This window comes from Mercenaria mercenaria, chromosome 14 (assembly GCF_021730395.1).
Source record: "Mercenaria mercenaria strain notata chromosome 14, MADL_Memer_1, whole genome shotgun sequence".
NCBI lineage: Eukaryota > Metazoa > Mollusca > Bivalvia > Venerida > Veneridae > Mercenaria > Mercenaria mercenaria.
This window is the reverse complement of record NC_069374.1, coordinates 25580576-25604995: the sequence shown is the minus strand read 5'-3', so window position 1 is coordinate 25604995 and position 24420 is coordinate 25580576. Positions and strand designations below refer to the sequence as shown.

The window sequence follows — 24420 nt, the reverse complement described above, 5'->3', positions numbered from 1 at the left end:
TTAACACCCCCTTTTCTTTTTGTTTTTCTAAAGTAGCGATCTAGTTCTTTATGGGAATATAAGTCTCTGAAAATCTGATATGCTAGTAAATGTCGAAAAACCGTTATGAAGTGAGTGGATTTTATATGAAATAAAGAACAGCTGGATTTAGTGGTGTTCAGCCTGTACCCGATATTGTACGGCTATCAGATTTTACGCTAGACATAATTGTCACGTGATATACAAAATGGCGGATTGCATCTACTTCCTGGTTTGTTTTGTCATAATTTTTACATTTTCTTTCAGTCATGAAAAGATCATGCTAACATTTTCTATTAAAATTGTTCCGTTTTAGCTTATTCTTATTGTCATGTGCGTTTAATGTACTTGTTAGTCTAAATAATGAGACCTCGGGTAGACCGATTTTACATTTTGATATTTTACGTTGTCTATATACCTAGAGGTCTCAACCAGAAACAATCAAAACTGTGGTGGAAACTATGGTCGATTGAAATTACGATTTATCAGTAGTCACGATTTTTCTTTAGCCCTAACAGCTTACCTGTTGTTTTAAATCATAAATAGTAAATAAAAAACGTAAGAACAGGATCGACATATTTATCAAGAATTTAAATTCTGTTGTAAAAAATTTAAAACTCTAACGTTTCAATCGTCTTGATGTAATGGCGGTCAGAGGTGTGACCAATGAAAACGCTTCGTGTAGTAATGTGTTTACCTGTATCGGCCATTTTCCAATATGTAGTACACGCGATTTAAACCTCTGAATTTTTTTTAACTGCCATAGTTTGAAAGTTTTTTAAGGGGACGCATATTGCTACATTCACAGTTCATACAGCAATGCGGAAGGGGTGCATATTCAAGAAATTGATGGTGGGAAAACAAAAAACATATTCCTAAACTGATATAATACTGATGGACACCTGTAATATTCAGTATTTTGTGGATAAGGATGTGGTACTATGAATGTAATAGGAAAACAGAGGTCTTTGTGAAAGTACATTCAACACAAAATATTAAGCTTTTGTATAAGGAAAATACAGGTTTTTTACAATAACAGTGTTCCAAATAATGTTGAAGGGATGAGATTTTCTTTCTAACACACCAGGTTTGCTTAAACATGTAAAAATTTAACGCCACGTCTGTTCATCTCGGGATGGACGCCATATTTCTCATTGATAAAAAATGTAAACAAAAAAATCAGAGTCGGATTAGCATTGCAAGGGCATAACATGACATTCTACACAATGAATACCTTAGAGCAGATATCTAAGATGCTACACAGGTCAGGAGGGTTAAATGCATAATGTCGATCACTTGAAATTCATCTTGAAAAGGTGGTTAATTTTAGTTTGTTTACATGGTTTTTGATTTTCCCACGACTTCTCGGCGATTCACTGCAAATGTATTACTGCGCCGGACGAAAGGTAACTCTAATAAACAACGGGAGACAACTTAGGTGTCAGCACGTGTACGATTTTTAAAAAAACATGTCGATGATTATAATTTCTTATCAAATAATGAATCCTATTCAGATATTCGTCTTTAATATTAGAAAATTATTAATTTCTGTGGACATTTGTCAAAAAATATTACTTACAGTGGACTACTTTGCGTATCAAACTGGTTTCCGCTTCAGTTGTGAGGCACTTCCGTTATACTTTTTGACAACAATAACAAAACACAAAATGAATCAATAAAGTCACTTATAAACTGACTGCTACTTAAATCAGTGTAAGTAAAGTTGTTGTTACAACATTATACATGTTCGTTACGTTATGAGATAAAGTTTATCTTGAACTGCATAATCCATTAATTACGTTTAGATGATATTGCAATTTACAACTTATTTGACCCCGTTTTTTTACGTGAATGACAGCATTCTCGTGCAACTCGTGCAAACAGAGTTATGAAAAGTATGGTGGAGAATTCAAGGACAGATTATAAATGACATTAAAGTGAGGATAACTGTATATTCGTCCAGTTTTGATCATTGACATTCCTGCTGTGTATTAGTAACTTTTGTGAACAAGATTAGAATGTTGCTTTTGCACATAAACACATTGATTGGACCTCTCAACCAAATTTCATACCTTATTTTAGGGATATTTAAGACAATACATTTTCAAAAGTTTGTTGAATGTGTTTTGATATTTAAGTGCATTGTAGTTCATGAATACCAAGTTAAAAATTAATAATGGCAACATATCTAGGCCTTTATTGTAAGCCACTAGACTTCTGTAACGATAAATGTTTAATGTATTAAGGGGAATATACTCTTTTAGTTTTGGAATGTGGCATTCCTTGACCACCGTATCTTTTCTTATGCACTACTTTGTAAACAAACTAAATAATGTGTTTTAGCTTACATATGCGAAATGAAAAGCAAGACAGTGAACTTATTTCACATTCTTTCTTTAAATTAGAATCTGTAGGACATTGATAAATGTTTGGACAAAGTGAAGCACTATTATTTTCGCACCAAAAAGTCTTAATTGTTGACTTTGAATGTACACAAGAAGTCTTATGTAATTCAACAATAACTTTCTTGTTTCAGTTTTTCTCATTTTTATTTTAGTGAGCAATCCTTTGTGTACTTATAACAGTTGAAACAGTATTCATTTCATTTACCAAAACCTTGTACTTTTTTGCAGGTAAATTTTATAATACCCCACCCACTTTTTTCTAATTTCAAAGTATGCGTCCCCTTAAGGCATCTAGATAATATATACATCATTGGAAAGGAAAAATTACAGGCTTTCTTCGTATCTATTTCTTTTTTTGATCCGTCGCTTTATTATAACACAATTCCCGCCCAACGGATTCCGTTGGGTGTTATTTACGCAAAGGGGACAGTGCTATCACTTTCTTTTCCTTTTCTGTTTTCTGGTTTGTACTCGGAGGCGGATATCCACAAGTCAAAAAATATTAACGATATTCAACTCTCGAGTACAATTATTTGGACTAATGTACTTGTTTGCGGTGTTCAACTTCAGGAATAGTCTTGACATGTGAACATCCGGCCTAACACAAGTAAAAAATTAGGAAAAGATAAATTTTAGTTACCGTGGTTTTGTGAAACAAAGAACATAACTTCATAAATTTCGTAGAGCTTTTGAGCGACCCAAATTTTAAGAACAGTAAAACCAATTTTACCTTTTAATACCCCCAGCAATTTGCTCACTTTCCATTTGGCAGTGGCTACGATTATGGTACCGTAATCCTAGAACCGGAGGCTAGGATGTTCCGTATTCCTAGACAACCCTGTGAGGATAGGCTAGGATTACGGAAGTATTTAAGAGGCATCAAATATATGTCGCATATGTATTAATCAGTCAGGGGTGTAATTTTTTCAAGTTATCCCGGTTTATAACCCATTTGAGTTATTGCTTATATTTCCATAACTTGTTTCAGTTATCATGAAATATTTCAAAGCCCTCCTGTGCCAATTCCTCATTTTGAATGTGACTAATGCAATTATTTCCTGAATCCTTGAACTCTTTTATCAGACTAAAAGAGAATTTGATTAACCACAGATTGCTACTTATTTCACTGTATAGGTCACTTTGTGAGAACAGCAAAAAGACTTTTTTTGAATAACTTACCTGAGTTAACTTGAATTTTATAACTTATACAGGTTATAAAATGCTTGAAAAAGTAACTGAAATAGGTTACATAACTTAAAACAGTTACACCCCTGACTGTTAATAGGAGCGGAAAAATGTGCAGGCTGATACACGACTCGAACCTGTGACCTTCTGCTTGCAAGTCAGATGCTTTACCAACTGAGCTAATCGGACAGTCGATATCATAGACAAATTATATACATTATAATGAGCCGTGCCATGAGAAAACCAACATAGTGGGTTTGCGACCAGCATGGATCCAGACCAGCCTGCGCATCCGCGCAGTCTGGTCAAGCTCCATGCTGTTCGCTTTTAAAGTCTATTGGAATTGGAAACTGTTAGCGAACAGCATGGATCCTGACCAGACTGCGCAGATGCGCAGGCTGGACTGGATCCATGCTGGTCGCAAACCCACTATGTTGGTTTTCCCATGGCATGGCTTATACACACTGCTACATTCCTCTCTCCATTTTTTCAAAGGCAAACTCAGATTCTTTTGACTAACCCAGCCATTGCTTCACCCTAGCTCTAGGATTCCAAGGCTAGTCATCACACTCATGGCATCAGTGTAATAGGAGCGAAAAAATGTGCAGCCCGAAACAGGACTCGAATCTGTGACCTTCTGCTTGCAAGTCAGATGCTCTACTAACTGAGCTAAGCGGACAATCGGTATCTTAGACAAATTATATACATAATATACACACTGCTACACATAAATGATGTTGTAAACTTATTATTCCACTTTATAAAAATAGCAATTTTTCATGCCTGCCTTAGGCCTATTATTTCGTGTTATCTGTCTGCCGTTTTGGGTTAGTATAATCTTAATGGTGGCGCGCGGAAGTACCATAGAAATATGAGTGTCAAAGTTAGATTTAAAAAAATATTCTATACTTTGAATTTTATGCTTTATGACCGTATTGTATGTTATTAAAGACCGTTTGTGTTGACTTGATGAAACAATTACAGGTATATACCAAACATAGATAATTCTGTAATATTCCCCGTGCCTCTGTTAAGATTATACTAACTTAAAACGGCTGATCGATAGCACGAACTAATAGTGAAATTAAGTGAAGAAAGTAAGTTTACAATGTCATTTATGCATGCCCTAACATATATTTGATACCTCTTAAATACTTCTGTAATCCTAGCCTATTCTCATAGGGTTGTCTAAGGAATACGGAACTTCTGTAACCGTAGAACCAGAGGCTAGGATCACGGTACCGTAATCGTAGCCACTGCCTACCCATTTACTGCTGTTTGACTGAGGCAATGAATCTAATATCTGGTGAGTTCTAAGAAACTTGATACAAATGTTCACCATATCGAGACAATGTGCAGAGTGCATGTTTTGGATGGCCCGCTTCAAGGTCAAGGTCACACTTAGTCTTCAAAGGTCATATGACTTAAAAAAGTTCGGTATCCTCTCTCTAACTCTTGAACTGCTCAACGAAGTATAAAATACACAGAATGGCAACAGGAGATAATCTTGTGTAAGTTCGTGTCACTGTATTATCTTCCCTTACGGAAATATTAGTTTGCTGTGAACACTTGTTGCGAGCATGCCACGAATATCAGGCGAACATGCCGCGAACACTTTTGATACAAATGGTATAATTGTTCACGGAATGTTTGTTTGCTGTTCACTTTTCACATGCAAATTAGTTTTGCCGCGAACAAGTTGTAGTGAGCGTCCCGCGAACAAGTTGCTGCGATCATCCCGCAAACTAGTTGCTGCAAACATGTTGCGAACTGACTGAAATCCATCACTACAGAAATTTTGTACAAAAAAAGCATGCACAGAAAAAGTGCGAAAACAAAATTTATAAATTAATAGGAATCAGGGATATAAATTTATTGAATAAACTTGAGCACTGAGGCTGTAACAAATTCAGCATGTTCAAATTGTCAATGTTTGAACTATTTCATATCATATTTGGCGCGTTTTGAATTTTAATGATAAAATATACTGGGTATGTTTTAATTTTAACTGTTAATTGTCATTTCAATAACAGTGTCTGAGTGCATGTATTCATTTCATCCCAATGTTTTTTCTTCACACTGCTTATAAGTTATATGTATCACTACAAATCTGTCATAGTTTTACATGTTCATAATCAAACTTATGAAGCTTAGAAATTGTCATAATAAGTTTTATATTTCGATCTTTTTAGATAATCTGATTCAGCACTGCAAAAGTTTAAACACCTATTTCATTTTCAAAATTCCACATGTTTATTCAGATATATGTGTTAAATTAGTGTATAGATATTAAACATAAATTTTCTGACTTACCACAAAAAAGAATATATTCCTATCAACCTCTAAGAATCACTTATGAAAAATGTCTGTTATGCACACAGATTTCCCTCAGACTCATACTGTGACCTTACAGATAATGTTATAAATTAATTGATCTACAATTACCTGCTCTAATCACAGCTCTTCATTATAAACAGTTTACCAAAAGATTATAATCTTTTAAGTTCTTCTCACGAACATGCCGCAATCATTGGTCTACCTGCCAGAGTGCATGTATTGGATGGCTTGCTTCAAGGTCAAGGTCACACTTAGGGGTCAAAGGTCATATGACTAAAATTGTTTCATGTCCGCTCTGTAACTCTTGAACTGCTTGAAGGATTTAAAAGAATTTTCGCACAAATGTTCACCACATTCTGCCTAAATGCAGTGCTCTTGTTCCAAATTATGTCCCATTTTCAACTTAGAAAATTTGGTTAAAGTTCTATGTGCTACAAACTGTATCTCTGTAATGGCTGTTGTATTAGGTGGATACTTCACACAAGACATTTTTCTTACGAAATGTACTTCTACATTACCAGTTCAGAGAACCCTTGTTTGAAATTACATCAGATTATTACCCATGTTTGACAAAAAAATGTGTTTGAAGTTTTGCATATAAGTTTTTATCATAACCGTTATATATTTGAATTAAGCCTAATTTGAATTTGTAATAAATTGTACTAAAATTTACAAGTTGTGGCCCTTTTAACCCTAAGAAACTGTCCAGTAATTGGGCTTAATGTCTTATGAACAGCTTGTTAACTTTTCAAGAGGATTTAGTGTTTACCAAAATTAATAGCTGTGAGAGATTTGCTCTTATACACCTCCAGATGTTCTTTAATACTCATTAAACTTGTTCATATGTTTAATAAAATTATGAAATTCATATGAAGGGGAGAGCATTTAAATCATTTTACCACATGTGTATTTCAAGAGCTTCCTTTTATTTTACAGGATACTAAAGTTACTTGAACTGCTGAGACTAGTTTGATTGTGTGAATACAACAGATGCCCTTCATATACTTCCAGTTATCATTGTTTTCACCAGAAATATAACAATGTCAGACATTGAAGATGATGTTTATTATGATGCTATTTCAACTGGAGATCGTTCAAAAGGAGGGAATGGCAGAAATACAGCAGTTCCTCAAACTGGCGACAGCAGCCATGGTGCTCAAACGGATAATCGTGACTTGAAGTCTAGAGACAGCCAGTCTCCAGGTAGTAGTGTAGCAAAAGAACCCAGTGATGTAATCTCAACTCATAGTCATAATGATACAACATCTAAAGATTATAATGGCATGAGAACAATTTACCAGCCGAACTCGGTAACAAAAAACAAGAACCACACTGTTTCTGGCATTAATGTCCAACCTGCTGGAAAAGAATGTAAAAGCCAAGGTCGTGTGTCACAGCTTGCTAGTCAGTTTTTGAGAAAGGGTGCTGATAATCCAAGCTCTCACAGTGCAGGATCTGCTCAGACAGCTAGTGATGCTAACCTAATTCTACAGAAGATACATGAGCTTGATATACCCAGTAACTCACAGAATAAGCCCGCCGCTGATGACCATAAAAGAGCATTTGTTGTAAATGAAACACAAGATGGTAATATTCCATCAGCTTATTGCTTTGCCAAACCATTTCCCGAGGATGTGGCTGACAATGTTTGTTTTTCTCAGCCTCATACAAGCGACACTACCGGAGTTCAAGGTCAAACTGCAAATGAAGGTCAAGAACATACTGAAGGACAGAGGCGTGTTGAGTCTTTAATAGACAGTATTGGTTACAGTCATCCTAATAAATTTGTTGAGAAGGAAGAAACATTTGTTAAACAGGCTGAAGTTACTGCAAATGACAAGGAGTCAGACTTAAATAAGAACGAGGTAACTTTACAAAATCAGAGTAATTCACCAGATGAGTTGCATGTCGTGCATGATATACCAGGTAATATGGGACATGTGGAGAAAGTCTTTGAAAATGACTTCGAACATATTGAAGAAGACAATCTGTACGATTCTGTTCATAACTCACTAGATAATAGAAGTGGCCCCACCAGCGGGGGTTTTGAAATTATAAACCATGAACATGTTGCTATTTCACGCCCTATGGCTAGCTCAAGTCCCGAAAAGAAGCATAGCACTGGAAGAACTGGAGAGAAAAAGAAAATGAAGAAACTTGCAGAAGATGTGAACTATGAATGGAAACGTCAGCAAGCTAAGAAAAAATCTAGAGCATTGAAAAGACCATCAAAAACAGGTAAAATATGTTACAGTTTAATTATTCTTTTTATGATATAAGCTTCCTGGCCTGAATTTTGTCCGGGTCAGTAAGATATACCCTTATGTTAACATTAGAGTAGTTTGTCACATGTTTGCCATCATGAGAGTGTAATATAGCAATGTCATGTATTATTACTATGAAGTAATTATATTAGTGTAATAACATTTTGACATTGACATCATTTAATTCGAGGGTTGATCCAAAATTAATAACACTGGAGCAATAAAAATGTGTATAATGAAAAGTAAACAACAAAAAAAAAATTCCTGCTTGATCTATTTGCAATACTATAGTTTTAAAAAATATCACAAAAAATTGTAGCTATTGAAATATTGATATGCACAGAAAGCATGGTATTGAAGTTAATGACATTATTGACGTCAGAAATTGATATGTTTATCAATAAGCAAGAACAGTCTTTGCATTACATTTCAAGCTTTAATCCTCGAGGATGCCACTATAGTTTTCATGATTGAATGTTAAAAGACATAATCGCACATCAATATAATGTCGTATTCTTAGATGAATTGGTTTTGATATTGGTAGATACCTGAATGAGTAATGTTAGCCTGTTGGTAGATACCTGAATGAGTAATGTTAGCCTGTTGGTAGATACTGAATGAGTAATGTTAGCCTGTTGGTAGATACCTGAATGAGTAATGTTAGCCTGTTGGTAGATACTGAATGAGTAATGTTAGCCTGTTGGTAGATACTGAATGAGTAATGTTAGCTGTGGTAGATACCTGATGAGTAATGTACCTGGAAACTGAAGTAATGTTAGCCTGTGTGTGTAGATACCTGAATGAGTAATGTTAGCCTGTGGGTAGATACTGAATGAGTAATGTTAGCCTGTGGGTAGATACTGAATGAGTAATGTTAGCCTGTGGGTAGATACTGAATGAGTAATGTTAGCCTGTGGGTAGATACTGAATGAGTAATGTTAGCCTGTGGTAGATCGAAGAGTAATTACTGGTAGATACTGAATGAGTAATGTTAGCCTGTGGTAGATACTGAATGAGTAATGTTAGCCTGTGGTAGATACCTGAATGAGTAATGTTAGCCTGTGGGTAGATACTGAATGAGTAATGTTAGCCTGTTGGTAGATACCATAAGTGAGTAATGTTAGCCTGTGGGTAGATACTGAATGAGTAATGTTAGCCTGTTGGTAGATACCTGAATGAGTAATGTTAGCCTGTTGGTAGATACTGAATGAGTAATGTTAGCCTGTGGGTAGATACTGAATGAGTAATGTTAGCCTGTGGGTAGATACTGAATGAGTAATGTTAGCCTGTTGGTAGATACTGAATGAGTAATGTTAGCCTGTGGGTAGATACTGAATGAGTAATGTTAGCCTGTGGGTAGATACTGAGTGAGTAATGTTAGCCTGTGGGTAGATACTGAATGAGTAATGTTAGCCTGTTGGTAGATACCATAAGTGAGTAATGTTAGCCTGTGGGTAGATACCATAAGTGAGTAATGTTAGCCTGTGGGTAGATACTGAATGAGTAATGTTAGCCTGTTGGTAGATACCATAAGTGAGTAATGTTAGCCTGTGGGTAGATACTGAATGAGTAATGTTAGCCTGTTGGTAGATACCATAAGTGAGTAATGTTAGCCTGTGGGTAGATACTAGAGTATGTTAGCCTGTTGGTAGATACAAAAAAGTAAGTAATGTTAGCCTGTTGGTAGATACCGTAAGTAGTAATGTTAGCCTGTTGGTAGATACCGTAAGTAAGTAATGTTAGCCTGTTGGTAGATACCGTAAGTAAGTAATGTTAGCCTGTGGGTAGATACCGTAAGTAAGTAATGTTAGCCTGTTGGTAGATACCGTAAGTAAGTAATGTTAGCCTGTGGGTAGATACCAGTAAGTAATATTAGCCTGTGGGTAGATACCAGTGATTAATGTTAGCCTGTGGGTAGATACCAGTGGGTAATGTTAGCCTGTGGGTAGATACCAGTGAGTAATGTTAGCCTGTGGGTAGGTACCAGTGAGTAATGTTAGCCTGTGGGTAGATACCAGTGAGTATTGTTAGCCTGTGAGTGGATACCAGTGAGTAATGTTAGCCTGTGGGTAGGTACCAGTGAGTAATGTTAATTGTTAGCCTGTGGGTAGATACCAGTGAGTAATGTTAGCCTGTTGGTAGTTACCAGTGAGTAATGTTAGCCTGTGTGTAGTTACAAGTGAGGAATGTTAGCCTGTGGGTGGATACCAGTGAGTAATGTTAGCCTGTGGGTAGATACCAGTGAGCATACATGTTAGAGTGTGGGTGGATACCAGTGAGTAATGTTAGCCTGTGGGTAGATACCAATGAGTAATGTTAGCCTGTGGGTGGATACCAGTGAGTAATGTTAGCCTGTGGGTGGATACCAGTGAGTAATGTTAGCCTGTGGGTAGATACCTGTGAGTAATGTTAGCCTGTGGGTAGATACCAGTGAGTAATGTTAGCCTGTGGGTAGATACCAGTGAGTAATGTTAGCCTGTGGGTGGATACCAGTGAGTAATGTTAGCCTGTGGGTAGATACCAGTGAGTAATGTTAGCCTGTGGGTAGATACCAGTGGGTAATGTTAGCCTGTGGGTAGATACCAGTGAGTAATGTTAGCCTGTGGGTAGATACCAGTGGGTAATGTTAGCCTGTGGGTAGATACCAGTGAATAATGTTACCCTGTGGGTAGATACCAGTGAGTATTGTTAGCCTGTGGGTAGATACCAGTGGGTAATGTTAGCCTGTGGGTAAATACCAGTGAGTATTGTTAGCCTGTGGGTAGATACCAGTGAGTAATGTTAGCCTGTGGGTAGATACCAGTGAGTAATGTTAGCCTGTGGGTAAATACCAGTGAGTATTGTTAGCCTGTGGGTAGATACCAGTGAGTAATGTTAGCCTGTGGGTAGATACCAGTGAGTATTGTTAGCCTGTGGGTAGATACCAGTGATTAATGTTAGCCTGTGGGCAGATACCAGTGAGTAATGTTAGCCTGTAGGTAGATACCAGTGAGTAATGTTAGGCTGTTGGCAGATACCAGTAAGTAATGTTAGCCTGTAGGTAGATACCTGAATAAATGATGTTAGCCTGTAGGTACAAAATGTAGGTACCTGAATAAATGTGTTAGCCTGTGGGTAGATACCAGTGAGTAATGTTAGCCTGTGAGGAATGTTAGCCTGTTGGTATGTACCATTAATGAGTAATATAATGTGTTCAAGTGCTTTCATTTGTTAGCATCAATAAAGAAATTTTAAAGTAAAAAAAAAATGAAGTTATTCAGTGAGTTTTATGCCGTTTTCGATTATTGAAACCTTTTCTTCTAGTCTGCATATCATGTAGAAAAGTTCTCTAAAGCATGATTCACATAGCTGGTAGAGATATTAGATAAAATATAGCTGTACTTTATATCATTAATCATTTTAGTTTTCATCAGATGTTATCCACATTAAGTACATACTTAAATTAAAAAAAAAACATAAGCAGTTGTTTTTTTTTGGGTAATCAAAGGCAGATAAGCTTTTAACATAATTGGCGTTTTCACATTGGTGGGAAAATGGATAGAAAACAGGAAGGACAGTTGTTATAGAGAGGATATTAATTAATATAAATGAGGGGAAACAACTGTTTATATTATTGATATTGTTGCATGCATTAATACATTGTACTTTTTATATGTTACAAGGACAATTTCCTGTTATAAGTGTAATACTTAATGGGTCAGTTCATTCATTACTTAGTCTAACCATTATAATCACAGTATAGATTCATTTTTGAATAGTCCATAACAAATTCGTTCGTGTTGAAATTGATCCAAAAATAAAATAACAAAATAATTTTTGACTGGTTGGTGATGTTTGGCAATAATGAATTGAGTCGCACCATGAGAAAACCAACATAGTGCATTTGCAACCAGCATGGATCCAGACCAGCCTGCGCATCGGCGCAGTCTGGTCAGGATCCATACTGTTCTCTTTCAAAGCCTATTGCAATTAGAGAATCTGTTCACAAACAGCAGGGATCCTGACCAGACTGTGGCTGTGCAGATGCGCAGGCTGGTCTGTATACATGCTGGTCGCATGAATGCACTATGTTTATTTTCTCATGGTTTGGCTCAATTTATTTCTATTTATTGTTTAAAAAGAGAAAAACAGTTACTGCAGAAGAATTGTTATGCAAGTCAATTAGACAACCCTTTCTAGTTGATTACCAGTGTTATCTGTTTACTATTTAACCCTTACCCTGCTAAATTTCTATAATGGACTGGTGCATCATTCAATTTGGGCAATACCATTTATTATTTGAGGGGTGTTCACTGAAAATTTACTGACTGAATAGCGATAAGTGCAGACCTTGGTCAAAGTTTTGCGTGCAAGTTCATATCTCAGAAACCTTGTATGTATTGGATTGAAACTTCAAACAAGGCTTCCTGGTCATCAAACCTAGTAAAATAACCAAGTTAGGTAACACTGGGTTGAATTAAATACAAATTATGGCCTTTTTTGGGGGGAAATTTGGGTTAAGGTTTGCCTGCAATAACAGTATGTATTAGACTGAAACACCACACAATGATTCCCAGTTATAAGACCTACTGAAATCAATAAGGTTGGATTTAATATAAACTTTGCACCTAACACCGAAGCTGTATCACAGTAATGATGGAAACTTCACACAAGGCATCCTTCTCATCAATCATATTTACATTATTACACAAGTTAGAGAACTCTAGGTTTAAGATGATTAAAATCATGACCCTTATTTGCTGCTATCATTGCCATAATAAAGTTTTAATTTGAACCCCCCCCCCCCCCCCCACAAACCCACACACAGGTATATCATTATTGAACACTAACCATATTATTAAACAATAAAAGAAAGAGAGAAACATTAAATAATGTTATTGCGTATAATGAAGTAGAACAAAATAGAAGGTTATCTATAAGATCATCATGTGCAAGTATATATTAAATCATTAATTGTGTTATCATACAAATGTGTTAACATGGTTCAAGTCGTTATAGCCATTCAAAATCACATGGTAGTGCACTTTAACATGATAACTGTTAAAATATCTCTGCGATAACAAGGTACAAATGTAATAACATACAAACTGAAGTCTCTCATTACAATGGAAAAAGTGCAGATTAAGCTGCCACTGAGGCGCCCACACAAATAATCGTGCAATTTAGCCAAATATGCACAACCATGGAAAATTTGTAAAAAATTGTCAGTAGATTTACTACGGTACTGTTCATTTGATTCATTAAAGCTTGATAAACTATTCTTTTCTCTTACAGTGATTTATGGTTAGCATTTATCTGCTGCTTTTAGTTAATTCATTTTTGCACAACCTAAATGTAAAATTATTTTCAACAACATGTTATGACAAAAATGAACTGCTGTTTTTAAGTGGGGAATAATTGTGGCAATTAATTCACAGTCATGCCTTACCTATATGAAAATTAGCTACATTGTATTATAATAATTCTGGTGTCAGTGTTAAGGAAGTTTAAGTTAGAATATATCTACACTTGACATTATACTATATGTAACGTAATACTAGTATGCTGGACAAGATTTCAAAAAGTGAAAGTTGTGTTAATTTCTAAAGGCATGATACTATATTTGTTGGCATTGGAGGTTATTCCTTATGAAAAACATGAGAATTTACAAGAAACATTCCTTCAAAAAAGGTACTTAATTTAGATGTGTACAGTTGTGTAATGAGTTATTGTAAATTATCACTTTCATCTAGCCCTTCATAGTTAGCTCCAGAGGAAGAGTACACAGTCAAAGGTTATAAAACTGATATTGAAGACCAGTCTCAAAACACACATATCTGATTGGTTGCTGTTTAGCACAGTTTTAAATCAGCCAATGGCAAGGTTGGGATTTTGGACTGGTCTCAAACTCAGTTTTATTAATCCCCCGCCCATGTGGTGGGGGTTATAAGAATGGTCTGTTTGTCCATCTGTAACAATCGTGTCCACTCCATATAACTTAAACCTGGCCTTAGGATAAATGTAATTAAATTGTCAGTGTTCAGGTGTAATACTGTGTTACAAGTGTAACACTGCAGTATTCTGGTGTCAAGTATGGTTCTTTGACAAATTGTATGTTGAATTAGAACCACTGTACTTTCCTTGCATGATAAAAAGAAGGGACTAATAGGGTCTGAACAATTAGTTTTGCTGTATCACTGTAATTCAGTTTTTATCCCATACTTCATAATTTTATTTCAATTAAAAGGAGATAGGACACCAATCAGTTTGACACCATATAACCTGTACTGTGTTAGTGTGTTGAAAAACCCATACAATGTATCAACAAAGCAACTGTATTCAGGTGATAACAGTGTTTGGGTGGTAACACTGAATTTCAAGTGTTACACTATAGTTTTTAGAAGGTATCATCATCATCATATCCTGTGTTTATTTGTCGACTGCTGCGGGTGTCCCAGTAACTAGGGTAGGCAGCAGCTGGCTAGATTGTTTAACACCCAGTCTCCATGCTTCTCTGTCATGTGGGTCAAAGCTGTCAAGGTTGTAAGCCTTCAAATCCCGCTTGACACATTCCAACCAGGTCTTTTTAGGTCTCCCACGTCCTTTGGAGTTTGGTATGGACATACTCAAGATTGAGTTGATGCATGAGGATGCACAAATGACATGGCCATACCACCTCAGGCGTCTGGTACGAATAGCCTCTGTCACCTCCTGTAACCCCAGCCTTGCGTACAGTGCTGCTATGGGTACGTCGTCATTGGGTTTGATGCCACAGATCCAACGGATCATTGACCTGTCGTTTCGACGGAGTCACTGTAAATCTGGAGCAGAAGGCGCCCACGTTTCACTACCATGCAGTAGGGCAGAACGGACACAGGCATTGAACACTTTTCCACGAGTCTTGAGGGATACATGCTTGGAAGTCAGAATTGGCAGGAGTTTCTTGAACTTTCCCCAGGCAGTACAACATCTGGAAATGATGGCAAGTTCACAGCCTCCACCAGCACACAGCATGTAGCCAAGATAGCAGAAACCGGCTTCCACGTCAAGCAGAGTACCATCCACATCTACTTGAGTGACTGGTCTACCATCAATTGGCCTTGCCTGGCCACAGCATCTAGGACTGAGTTTAAAGTGTAACATTACAGTATTCAGGTGGTAACACCGAGTTTCAAATGTAACACTTCAGTATTTGGGTGTTAACACTGAGTTTCAAGCATAACACTTAATCAGGTGGTACAGTGAGTTTCAAGTGTTACGCTATAGTATTCAGATGGTAACACTGAGTTTTAAGTGTAACACGACAGTATCTTGGTGGTAACGCTGAGTATCATGTGTTACACTACTTAGAATGTTCAGGTGGTTACACCGAGTATCAAGTGTAACACACAATATTCAGGTGGTATCACTGAGTATCAAGTGTAACATTACAGTGTTCAGTTGATAATACTGAGTATTAAGTAACACTACAGTATTTAGGTGGTAACAATTAGTGTCAGGTGTAACACTACAGTATTCGTGTGGTAACGCTGAGTATAATGTGTTACACTACAGACTGTCAAGTAAACAGGTGTAACACTACAGTGTTTGTGTGGTAACGCTGAGTATAATGTGTTACACTACTGACTGTCAAGTAAACAAGTGTAACACTACAGTGTTTGTGTGGTAAGGTTGAGTATAATGTGTTACACTACAGACTGTCAAGTAAACAAGTGTAACACTACAGTGTTTGTGTGGTAATGCTGAGTATAATGCGTTACACTACAGAGTGTCAAGTAAACAAGTGTAACACTACAGTATTCGTGTGGTAACGCTGAGTATAATGCGTTACACTACAGAGTGTCAAGTAAACAAGTGTAACACTACAGTCTTCGTGTGGTAACGCTGAGTATAATGCGTTACACTACAGAGTGTCAAGTTAACAAGTGTAACGTGGTAACGCTGAGTATAATGCGTTACACTACAGAGTGTCAAGTAAACAAGCGTAACACTACAGTGTTCGTGTGGTAACGCTGAGTATAATGCGTTACACTACAGAGTGTCAAGTAAACAAGCGTAACACTACAGTGTTTGTGTGGTAACGCTGAGTATAATGTGTAACACTACAGTGTTTGTGTGTTAACGCTGAGTATAATGTGTAACACTACAGTGTTTGTGTGTTAACGCTGAGTATAATGTGTTAGTCACTACAGTATTAAGGTACTCTAAATATGAAGTCTGGCCTAATGGTATGTTTTAAATGTCAAACAGAGAATATTCATAACATTGTAATTGTAACAGTTGTTCAGAAGCACCATACAATAATCCAAACAAAAACAAAGTAAATTGTTGTTACATCCAGTCTTCAGATAAACAACATACAAATAGGGATGATTCAGAAATGGTAGATGCACATGTTACAATTTTTATATAAAGCCATTAACACTGGCAGCCTTTTTTATTGTGTAGTATCACATTATTTTCTTATTTTAATTCTTACTTTGTTTATACTTTCTGTACTTGTCTATAAAGGTTTGCTATGTTTTATTATATTCACAGCAATATAACTACATTACCCTCCTTTTTCAGATAAAGAGGGCAATCCCTTCACACAACATCATCATTTTGATGACCCTCATAAAGGAGGTATGTTCTTTCATTTCTTTAATGATGACAGTTGTATTGTTTTGATGGTGATGATGATGAAGATGATGATAATAATTGGCGGTGGATGATTATGAGCATGATAGTTGTAATGAGCGGGATGATGACGATGATGGTGATGGTGAGCATCAGCATGATGATGATGATTGTGGTGATTGCAGTGATGATGATGACATATATGTCAGGTTGACAGTAATGAAAGGATTTTTTTTGTCCCCTGTTTTGCCTTGGCAATACACACTATGTATATGTATTTTAGTTTTTATAGTGTATCAATATGACTTTGAAAACATAGTTTGTCTCTTAAAGTAACTCAATGTTCATGATATGATAAAGGTGTGAAAATACTACGAGAAGTTAGTGTCAGAAGGTAGTAAGTGCCTTCCTAATTTATATGTACATAGAACATTCTGGCTCTAACCCCTCAACTTAAATCATCAGATTTTTATGTACGATTATTAATAGTAACACTCAGATAAGAATGTTCCTTCATTTGCTAGCTATACCTGAGGCAGAGGATGAAGCAGTGGGACACTTTAATCCATTCAATCTGGACAGTCAAGACTCAGACTCTGGCAGTAGTTGTTTCACTGACTCAACATTTGACAGTACTTCAGACACTGATCAAGATAATGAAGACTTCTTTCCTGATAAGCCACTACCTCCTAAACCAAAGAAGGATCATCAGGTATATTGTATAATCTTTGTTAATTACACCTTCAAGGAACATACACCTTCTAGGAGCTTACACCAACGTTTTTTTTTTTCAGTTTTAGGGGAATGGTGGTAGGGCGCATTAGGAGTGGAAAATCATACTTAAATACGCAAAAAAATTTCTTTATAACAAAAACAGTATTTTTCATAAATATGTTACCCTTGAAAAGAGAATGACTTTACAGTAAATTGTCTTATATTTAAAATGGTATAGATAACATAATTATGTAGACCTACTAAGAGGTTTTTGTAGATGAATTTTTTATCAAAGATATGGAAACAAATTCTTTTTGGGTATGGGAAAAAACATGCTTTTTATGTAGGAGTATAGGACAGCAGTACCAAAAAAATACATGAATCTGAGGAGCATGCACCTTCTGCTTGAACAAACATGTTTGCCACTTTCAAGTTGCGTTTGCTGTTTACAGGTTTCACTGTAGTTTATGAGTAGCTTTCAAATCCAAGTCTTTCTTTCTGGGACTACACAGTTCAGAGGTTGATCCATTATTTAAATGATCAGGATCGTATAACCCCTTATGGATACACTTGAGGGAATGATGGTAGAGCCCATGGCATTTCTTAAATTTAAATTGAGAATTTAGAATTGAGCTTAATGATGATCATTTGTTTTCAGCATGTTAAAACTTTGATTCCTGCAGGTAAATGATAAACAATTTATCAGATTAAAGTCCTGTAAATGCTTAGAATTATAATATATGGCGTATTAATTTAAACATTGAAAACTTACTTCTGAATTGTATTAAGGTTTCAGACATAAAAATTGAGTACTGGGCAATAAACTATGGGTAAACTATGAAAATACTATTTTTTGGGCATAAAAATATGTGATTTCTAGGGATGGGAACGAATGTTCGAATATTCGAAAATCGGTCGAATATTCGAATATGAAAATCAAATTCGAATATTCGTAAATTATTGTATATTTTTTTTTTCAAAATAAGTTTCATTGATTTTGGGCAATATGAACCAGACATACAGAATAAAACCATGTCATGTTAGTTTATTACGTATCAAAAGATGTCCAGTTATTAACAAGAAAATAGCAATGCATAATTGACAGGGGCCATCGTTACTTATTAACAGTTTGCAACAGGCGTCAATGTGTCAGATGCATGTCAAAAGATGTCCAATTAACAAGAAAATTGCAATGCATAATTACCTGGGGTCATCGCTACGGATTAACAGATTGTATTAGGCGTAAATGTGATATCTTTTTATCTTTTGTTCATTTTTGTTGGCGCCTGTTTTATGTAACAAGTTGTAGATTTTTTTTTCGAAAACAATACCAAACTTGTAGATATTGTCGATCTTTTCACAATATTTTGTACGACGTTTCAGATCATCCGCAGAATCGGTTTTCATCCGCAATCGGCCGTATTCGAATTAAATTTTGAAGTAGTTAATAATAAAATCAAGAAAAACGTATGACTGATGCACAAGTTCATGTTGAAGGAGGTTTAAGTCTGCCTTACTTGCATTTTACACGACGATTTTTACACGCCGATTGAAATTTTTCAAAATGGCGGCGGTAAAACAACAGCGCGTCACGTGTTTAAATGGGACGACCTGCTATTTTTAGATAAAATTGCGACGGTCTAAATTATAATCGTTTTGATTTTTTGTATCATTTTGAAGCTAAAACACTGAATTAGTTAAATATGTTCATGATTATACTGACAGAATCGTGAAATAAAACGCTAGGATCGGCGGGTTTCGCTATGTAGGATCGGGTTACCCGAAATAAACATTTTTTTGGCCTTATTTACGATGATCCACGCTTTAAACAAATGAATACGTTGTGTATATGCCAATCACTTAATAAGAATTTAAAGCTTCCATTAAAACTAACCGAATATTCGAATATATTCGAATATGGCAAACCGAATATTCGAATATTGATTTCAGTATTCGTTCCCATCCCTAGTGATTTCAGAAAGGCTACTTTGTGGGGAGAAGAATTTATGGATTTCAAATTTGAAAAACTAAATATACAGGATTTTTCTATGTTCAGTAATATTCGATTCTACTGCAGAATCCTGCACATGCCTAAATTTATAGATGATGGGGCACCTGGGGCCTTCTACCACCATCAAAAACTAGAAAAGTTGCCATGTGACCTAAACTGTGAGAGTTTGACTCTAAACCCAGCCCAAATAAACAAAAAATAAATTCAAAATCCTCATAATGTTCATTTCATGGTAGTTTAAGTCAATTCAAATGAATTTAAGTCTGCTAATTAATATTAGAAGTTCAGCATGTTTACATTATATTTTCAGTTGAAAGAATTTGCTCATAAAATGTTACCAGGTCATCAGAAGAAAGAAAGTGATGATGGTTCCCCTATCTTAGAAACAGTGAGGCTTAATCGACGTCGTGAGCCACCGGCTTTACCGGAAAATACTGGCAGTATTACCCAGAATCAGGTAAAAATTAAAATGCATGACTTCTGTTTTAGAAAAACAAGTGAAATGAACTTGGGTCACCAAGTACAGGCTTTCTCAGAAAAGATCGGCAGTATTACCCAATATTAGGTAAAATTTAAATTGTTTGACTCCAGTTTTAGAACAGGTGAAATGTAATTGGGTCAGGATAACCTGCTTTACTGAAAAATAGCAGCAGTATTACCCATAATCAGGTAAAACGTAAATTGTGTGATTCCTGTACAAGAACAAGTGAAATGAAAATTGGTCAAGAAGTACCAGCTTTACCAGAAAACATTGGCACAATTACTCCAAATCAGGTAAAACTCCTGTGAAGTGAAAATAGGTCAAGAAGTACCAGCTTTACCAGAAAACATGGGCACTATTACCCCAAATCAGGTAAAGCTCCTATGAAATGAAAATGGGTCAAGAACTGGCAGCTTTACTGGAAAACATGGGCACTATTACCCCAAATCAGGTAAAACTCCTATGAAATGAAAATGGGTCAAGAACTAGCAGCTTTACTGGAAAACATGGGCACTATTACCCCAAATCAGGTAAAACTCCTATGAAATGAAAATGGGTCAAGAACTAGCAGCTTTACTGGAAAACATGGGCACTATTACCCCAAATCAGGTAAAGCTCCTATGAAATGAAAATGGGTCAAGAAGTACCAGCTTTACTGGAAAACATGTGCACTATTACCCCAAATCAGGTAAAACTTAAATTGCATTACTCGTATGAAATAAAAATGATTCAGGAAGTACATTGGCACTATTACCCCAAATCAGGTAAAACTCCAATGAAATGAAAATGGGTCAAAAACTGTCAGCTTTACTGGAAAACATGTGCACCATTACCCCAAATCAGGTAAAACTTAAATTGCATTACTCGTATGAAATAAAAATGGTTCAGGAAGTACCAGCTTTACTGGAAAACATGTGCACTATTACCCCAAATTAGGTAAAACTTAAATTGCATTACTCGTATGAAATAAAAATGATTCAGGAAGTACATTGGCACTATTACCCCAAATCAGGTAAAACTCCAATGAAATGAAAATGGGTCAAAAACTGTCAGCTTTACTGGAAAACATGTGCACCATTACCCCAAATCAGGTAAAACTTAAATTGCATTACTCGTATGAAATAAAAATGGTTCAGGAAGTACCAGCTTTACTGGAAAACATGTGCACTATTACCCCAAATTAGGTAAAACTTAAATTGCATTACTCGTATGAAATAAAATTGGTTCAGGAAGTACCAGCTTTACTGGAAAACATGGGTACTATAACCACAAATTGGGTAGAACTTAAATTGCATGATTCCTATGAAATAATAATCATGGTCAAGAAATACCAGCTTTAGCGGAAAACATGGGAACTATTACCCAAAATCTGGTTAAATCTTTAACTGCACGACTCCTATTTTAGAACATGTAAAATGAAAACTGGTCAAGAAGTTGGGTGAATCCTATATTAGTACTTCTTCTTGACACTTATCAGACAGTAAAAAATGAAGCTCCCTGTCTTCTTTTTTCTATGAGTCATTGATTATTAAATCATTACAGCCTGATATTTTCCATGAGTTTTTAATGTCACTTTAACTCTTTAGTGCAAATTTTCCCCCTAAGCATGACACAAGATATAACAATGGTAGTGCATGGCTGGCAGTTTGGAAAGTTGTGGGTTTGCACCCTAGCCATGTCATACAAAAGACATGTAAAATTTTACTAGTAACTCTCTTGCTTGGTGCTCAGCATTTAAAAGGGAAATTAGTAGCTGTTTTCTCACAACCTTGTGGCAACGTATACAATCAGAAATGTGGTATTGAAGATTATTAAAAGAAAGTTTTTTTTTACTTTTTTCGTATTTGACCTAAAATACCTTTGTGTAAACTAAGCAACAAATAATAAGGGCCTTCTGTGTAACATATCTTGCATTGTCACCATTTCAGGTAAAGTTACGAGGTGTTTTACAGAGCTTAATAGACAGTGAAAGAAATTACATCACCTCTCTGGAAAGACTTACCAATGTAAGTAGTTCATTATAGTACAAACCTATATATCATAGAACATGCTTGGGTTCTTTATTTTACTACCCGAAATTCTACACAAGAAACAACTGCAATATTCACAGTTTACTACATGTTTATTTGTACAATTTAGGTATTATGACATTCACATAGGCTATATTGATTATAGGTGCATATGATACTGCAAGCAACAACTTTAATATGTAATTCACACTTATATATAAAAGTTATTATAAATAGTTTGGCAAAGTTTGGCCACTCCAACATTGTTTGTAGTAACCCTGTCGACCGGGAGGAAACCAGGCGCGGCCGTAAAGCACCACATCATTACTCCACGGTTTGCTGTGGAAGCAACATTCAGCACCACACAAACGCAAGGGATACCACAGTACACCAAAGTAAATTAAACACCCCCCATAACTTGACGGTTGGCTGTCAAAGTAATGAGGAATATTTATCGGACCAACGGAGCAAGGCAACGTACTGTGATTCTAAGCAAAGCGAGCAAGGCTACAATACACCACAATATTTAGCGGATCAACGGAGCAAGGCAACGTACTGTGATTCTAAGCAAAGCGAGCAAGGCTACAGTACACCACAATATTTAGCGGACCAACGGAGCAAGGCAACGTACTGTAATTCTAAACAAGGCAAATACTATAATGAGCAAGGCTACAGTACACCACAGTAAATTAACATTCCCCATAACTCGACGGTTGGCTGCCGAAGTAATGAAGGAATATTTAGCGGACCAACGGAGCAAGGCAACATACTGTAATTCTAAGCAAGGCAACTATACTATAATGAGCAAGGCTATGACATAAGCAAGGCTATGATACATTTAAGCAAGGCTAGTCAGATATTGCCAAAGCAGTACAGCAATACCTTTTACCTTGGGGTAACTATGACAACGTTCGAAAGCACGCCCGATCGCCCCCGCGGTTGACAGAATTTTTCTCGGCCCTTAATATATTAGGAGTGACATAAGTATAAAGATAAAAAAGATTAACTTAAAATGTCTTTTCAATCCATAACTTGGTAAATTATCATCTAGCTTTCTCATCATCAGCCATCGGGGAAAAATGTTAATACCAAATTGGATTTGTCTGTTTCTCGATTGATTTGTAGCCCAGGAATCTGTTCAGTTCCGTATCTATGTAAGGTGCCTGCATTCTGTTCACTTCCGATGTTAGCATCCCAATGGCAGCATATCATCTGTAACATAAGTACTTCACAGAACAGTCAGATTGCCATAGCAGAATTTAAAATGCAATAATATAATTAATTTTAGCATAAAAACAGATTTTTTTATTATTGGGGTGTGGCGGGTGGGCAGTTTAACATCGATCTGAAACGCTTGCCAGTACACCTTAAATTCAACTGTGAATATTGCACATGATATGAAGTTAATATAACGCTTGAGTGGTTCCCAGACGCTAAGGTGTTCATCATTACTCTATTGTGTTTAGACAGGTAACCAATAAATCACAAAACTGGATTACTTGACAACAATGATAGTTTCTAGTTTACACACCTAGCAACAAGATAGCCATAAATTTCATGAGAAAATAAATGTAATTATTTTTAGGCAAAATAATTTTTATTATTTGTACATGTATGATCTTTACTCAAAAGGTAAAACACAGTGTAAATGCTTAAATTGGAAATAGAAATGAAAGTCATAGAATTCACAAACTTTAAGATCAGATTTACACAGCTTCTTATTTACTTCACATAAACCAGATTTACACAGATTCTTGGTTACTCCATACAGAGCAGATTTACAAAATTCTTATTTACTCTATGCAGAGCAGATTTGCACAGATTCTTGTCTTTAGCTTACATAGAACAGATTTACACAGATTCTTGTCTAGCCTACATGGAGCAGATTTACACAGATTCTTATTTACTCTACGCAGAGCAGATTTACACAGATTCTTCTTTACTCTACGCAGAGCAGATTTAGACAGATTTTTATTTACTCTACACAGAGCAGATTTTCACAGATTCTTGGTTACTCTACACAGAGCAGATTTACACAGATTCTTGTTTGGCTTACATGGAGCAGATTTACTCAGATTCTTATTTGCTCTACGCAGAGCAGATTTAGACAGATTCTTATTTACTGTACACAGAGCAGATTTTCACAGATTCTTGTTAAGCTTACACATAGCAGATTTACACAGATTCTTATTTACTCTACACAGAGCAGATTTAGACAAATTCTTATTTACTCTACACAGAGCAGATTAACACAGATTCTTGTTTAGCTTACACATGGCAGATTTGCACAGATTCTTATTTACTCTACACAGAGCAGATTTACTCAGATTCTTATTTACTCTACACAGAGCAGATTTACACAGATTCTTATTTACTCTACACAGAGCAGATTTACACA

General features: G+C 36.0%; 1 protein-coding gene across 4 annotated transcripts in view; it reads left to right on the top strand.

The window, feature by feature from the left end:
* The first annotated feature begins 212 nt into the window (after positions 1-212).
* Positions 213-24420, top strand: part of LOC123527069 (rho guanine nucleotide exchange factor 10-like) — a 63286-nt gene continuing 39078 nt past the window's right edge. For 3 of the 4 annotated variants that reach the window (XM_045306325.2, XM_045306326.2, XM_045306324.2), the window contains exons 1-6: positions 213-250; positions 6882-8183; positions 16757-16813; positions 17332-17519; positions 19843-19989; positions 21942-22019. In XM_045306325.2, the coding sequence (XP_045162260.2) occupies positions 6986-8183; positions 16757-16813; positions 17332-17519; positions 19843-19989; positions 21942-22019 (1668 nt within the window). In that variant the 5' untranslated portion in view covers positions 213-250; positions 6882-6985. Of the gene's footprint in view, positions 251-6881; positions 8184-13725; positions 13880-16756; positions 16814-17331; positions 17520-19842; positions 19990-21941; positions 22020-24420 lie in introns of those variants that run through there. The other variant, XM_045306328.2, reaches the window with a different exon arrangement.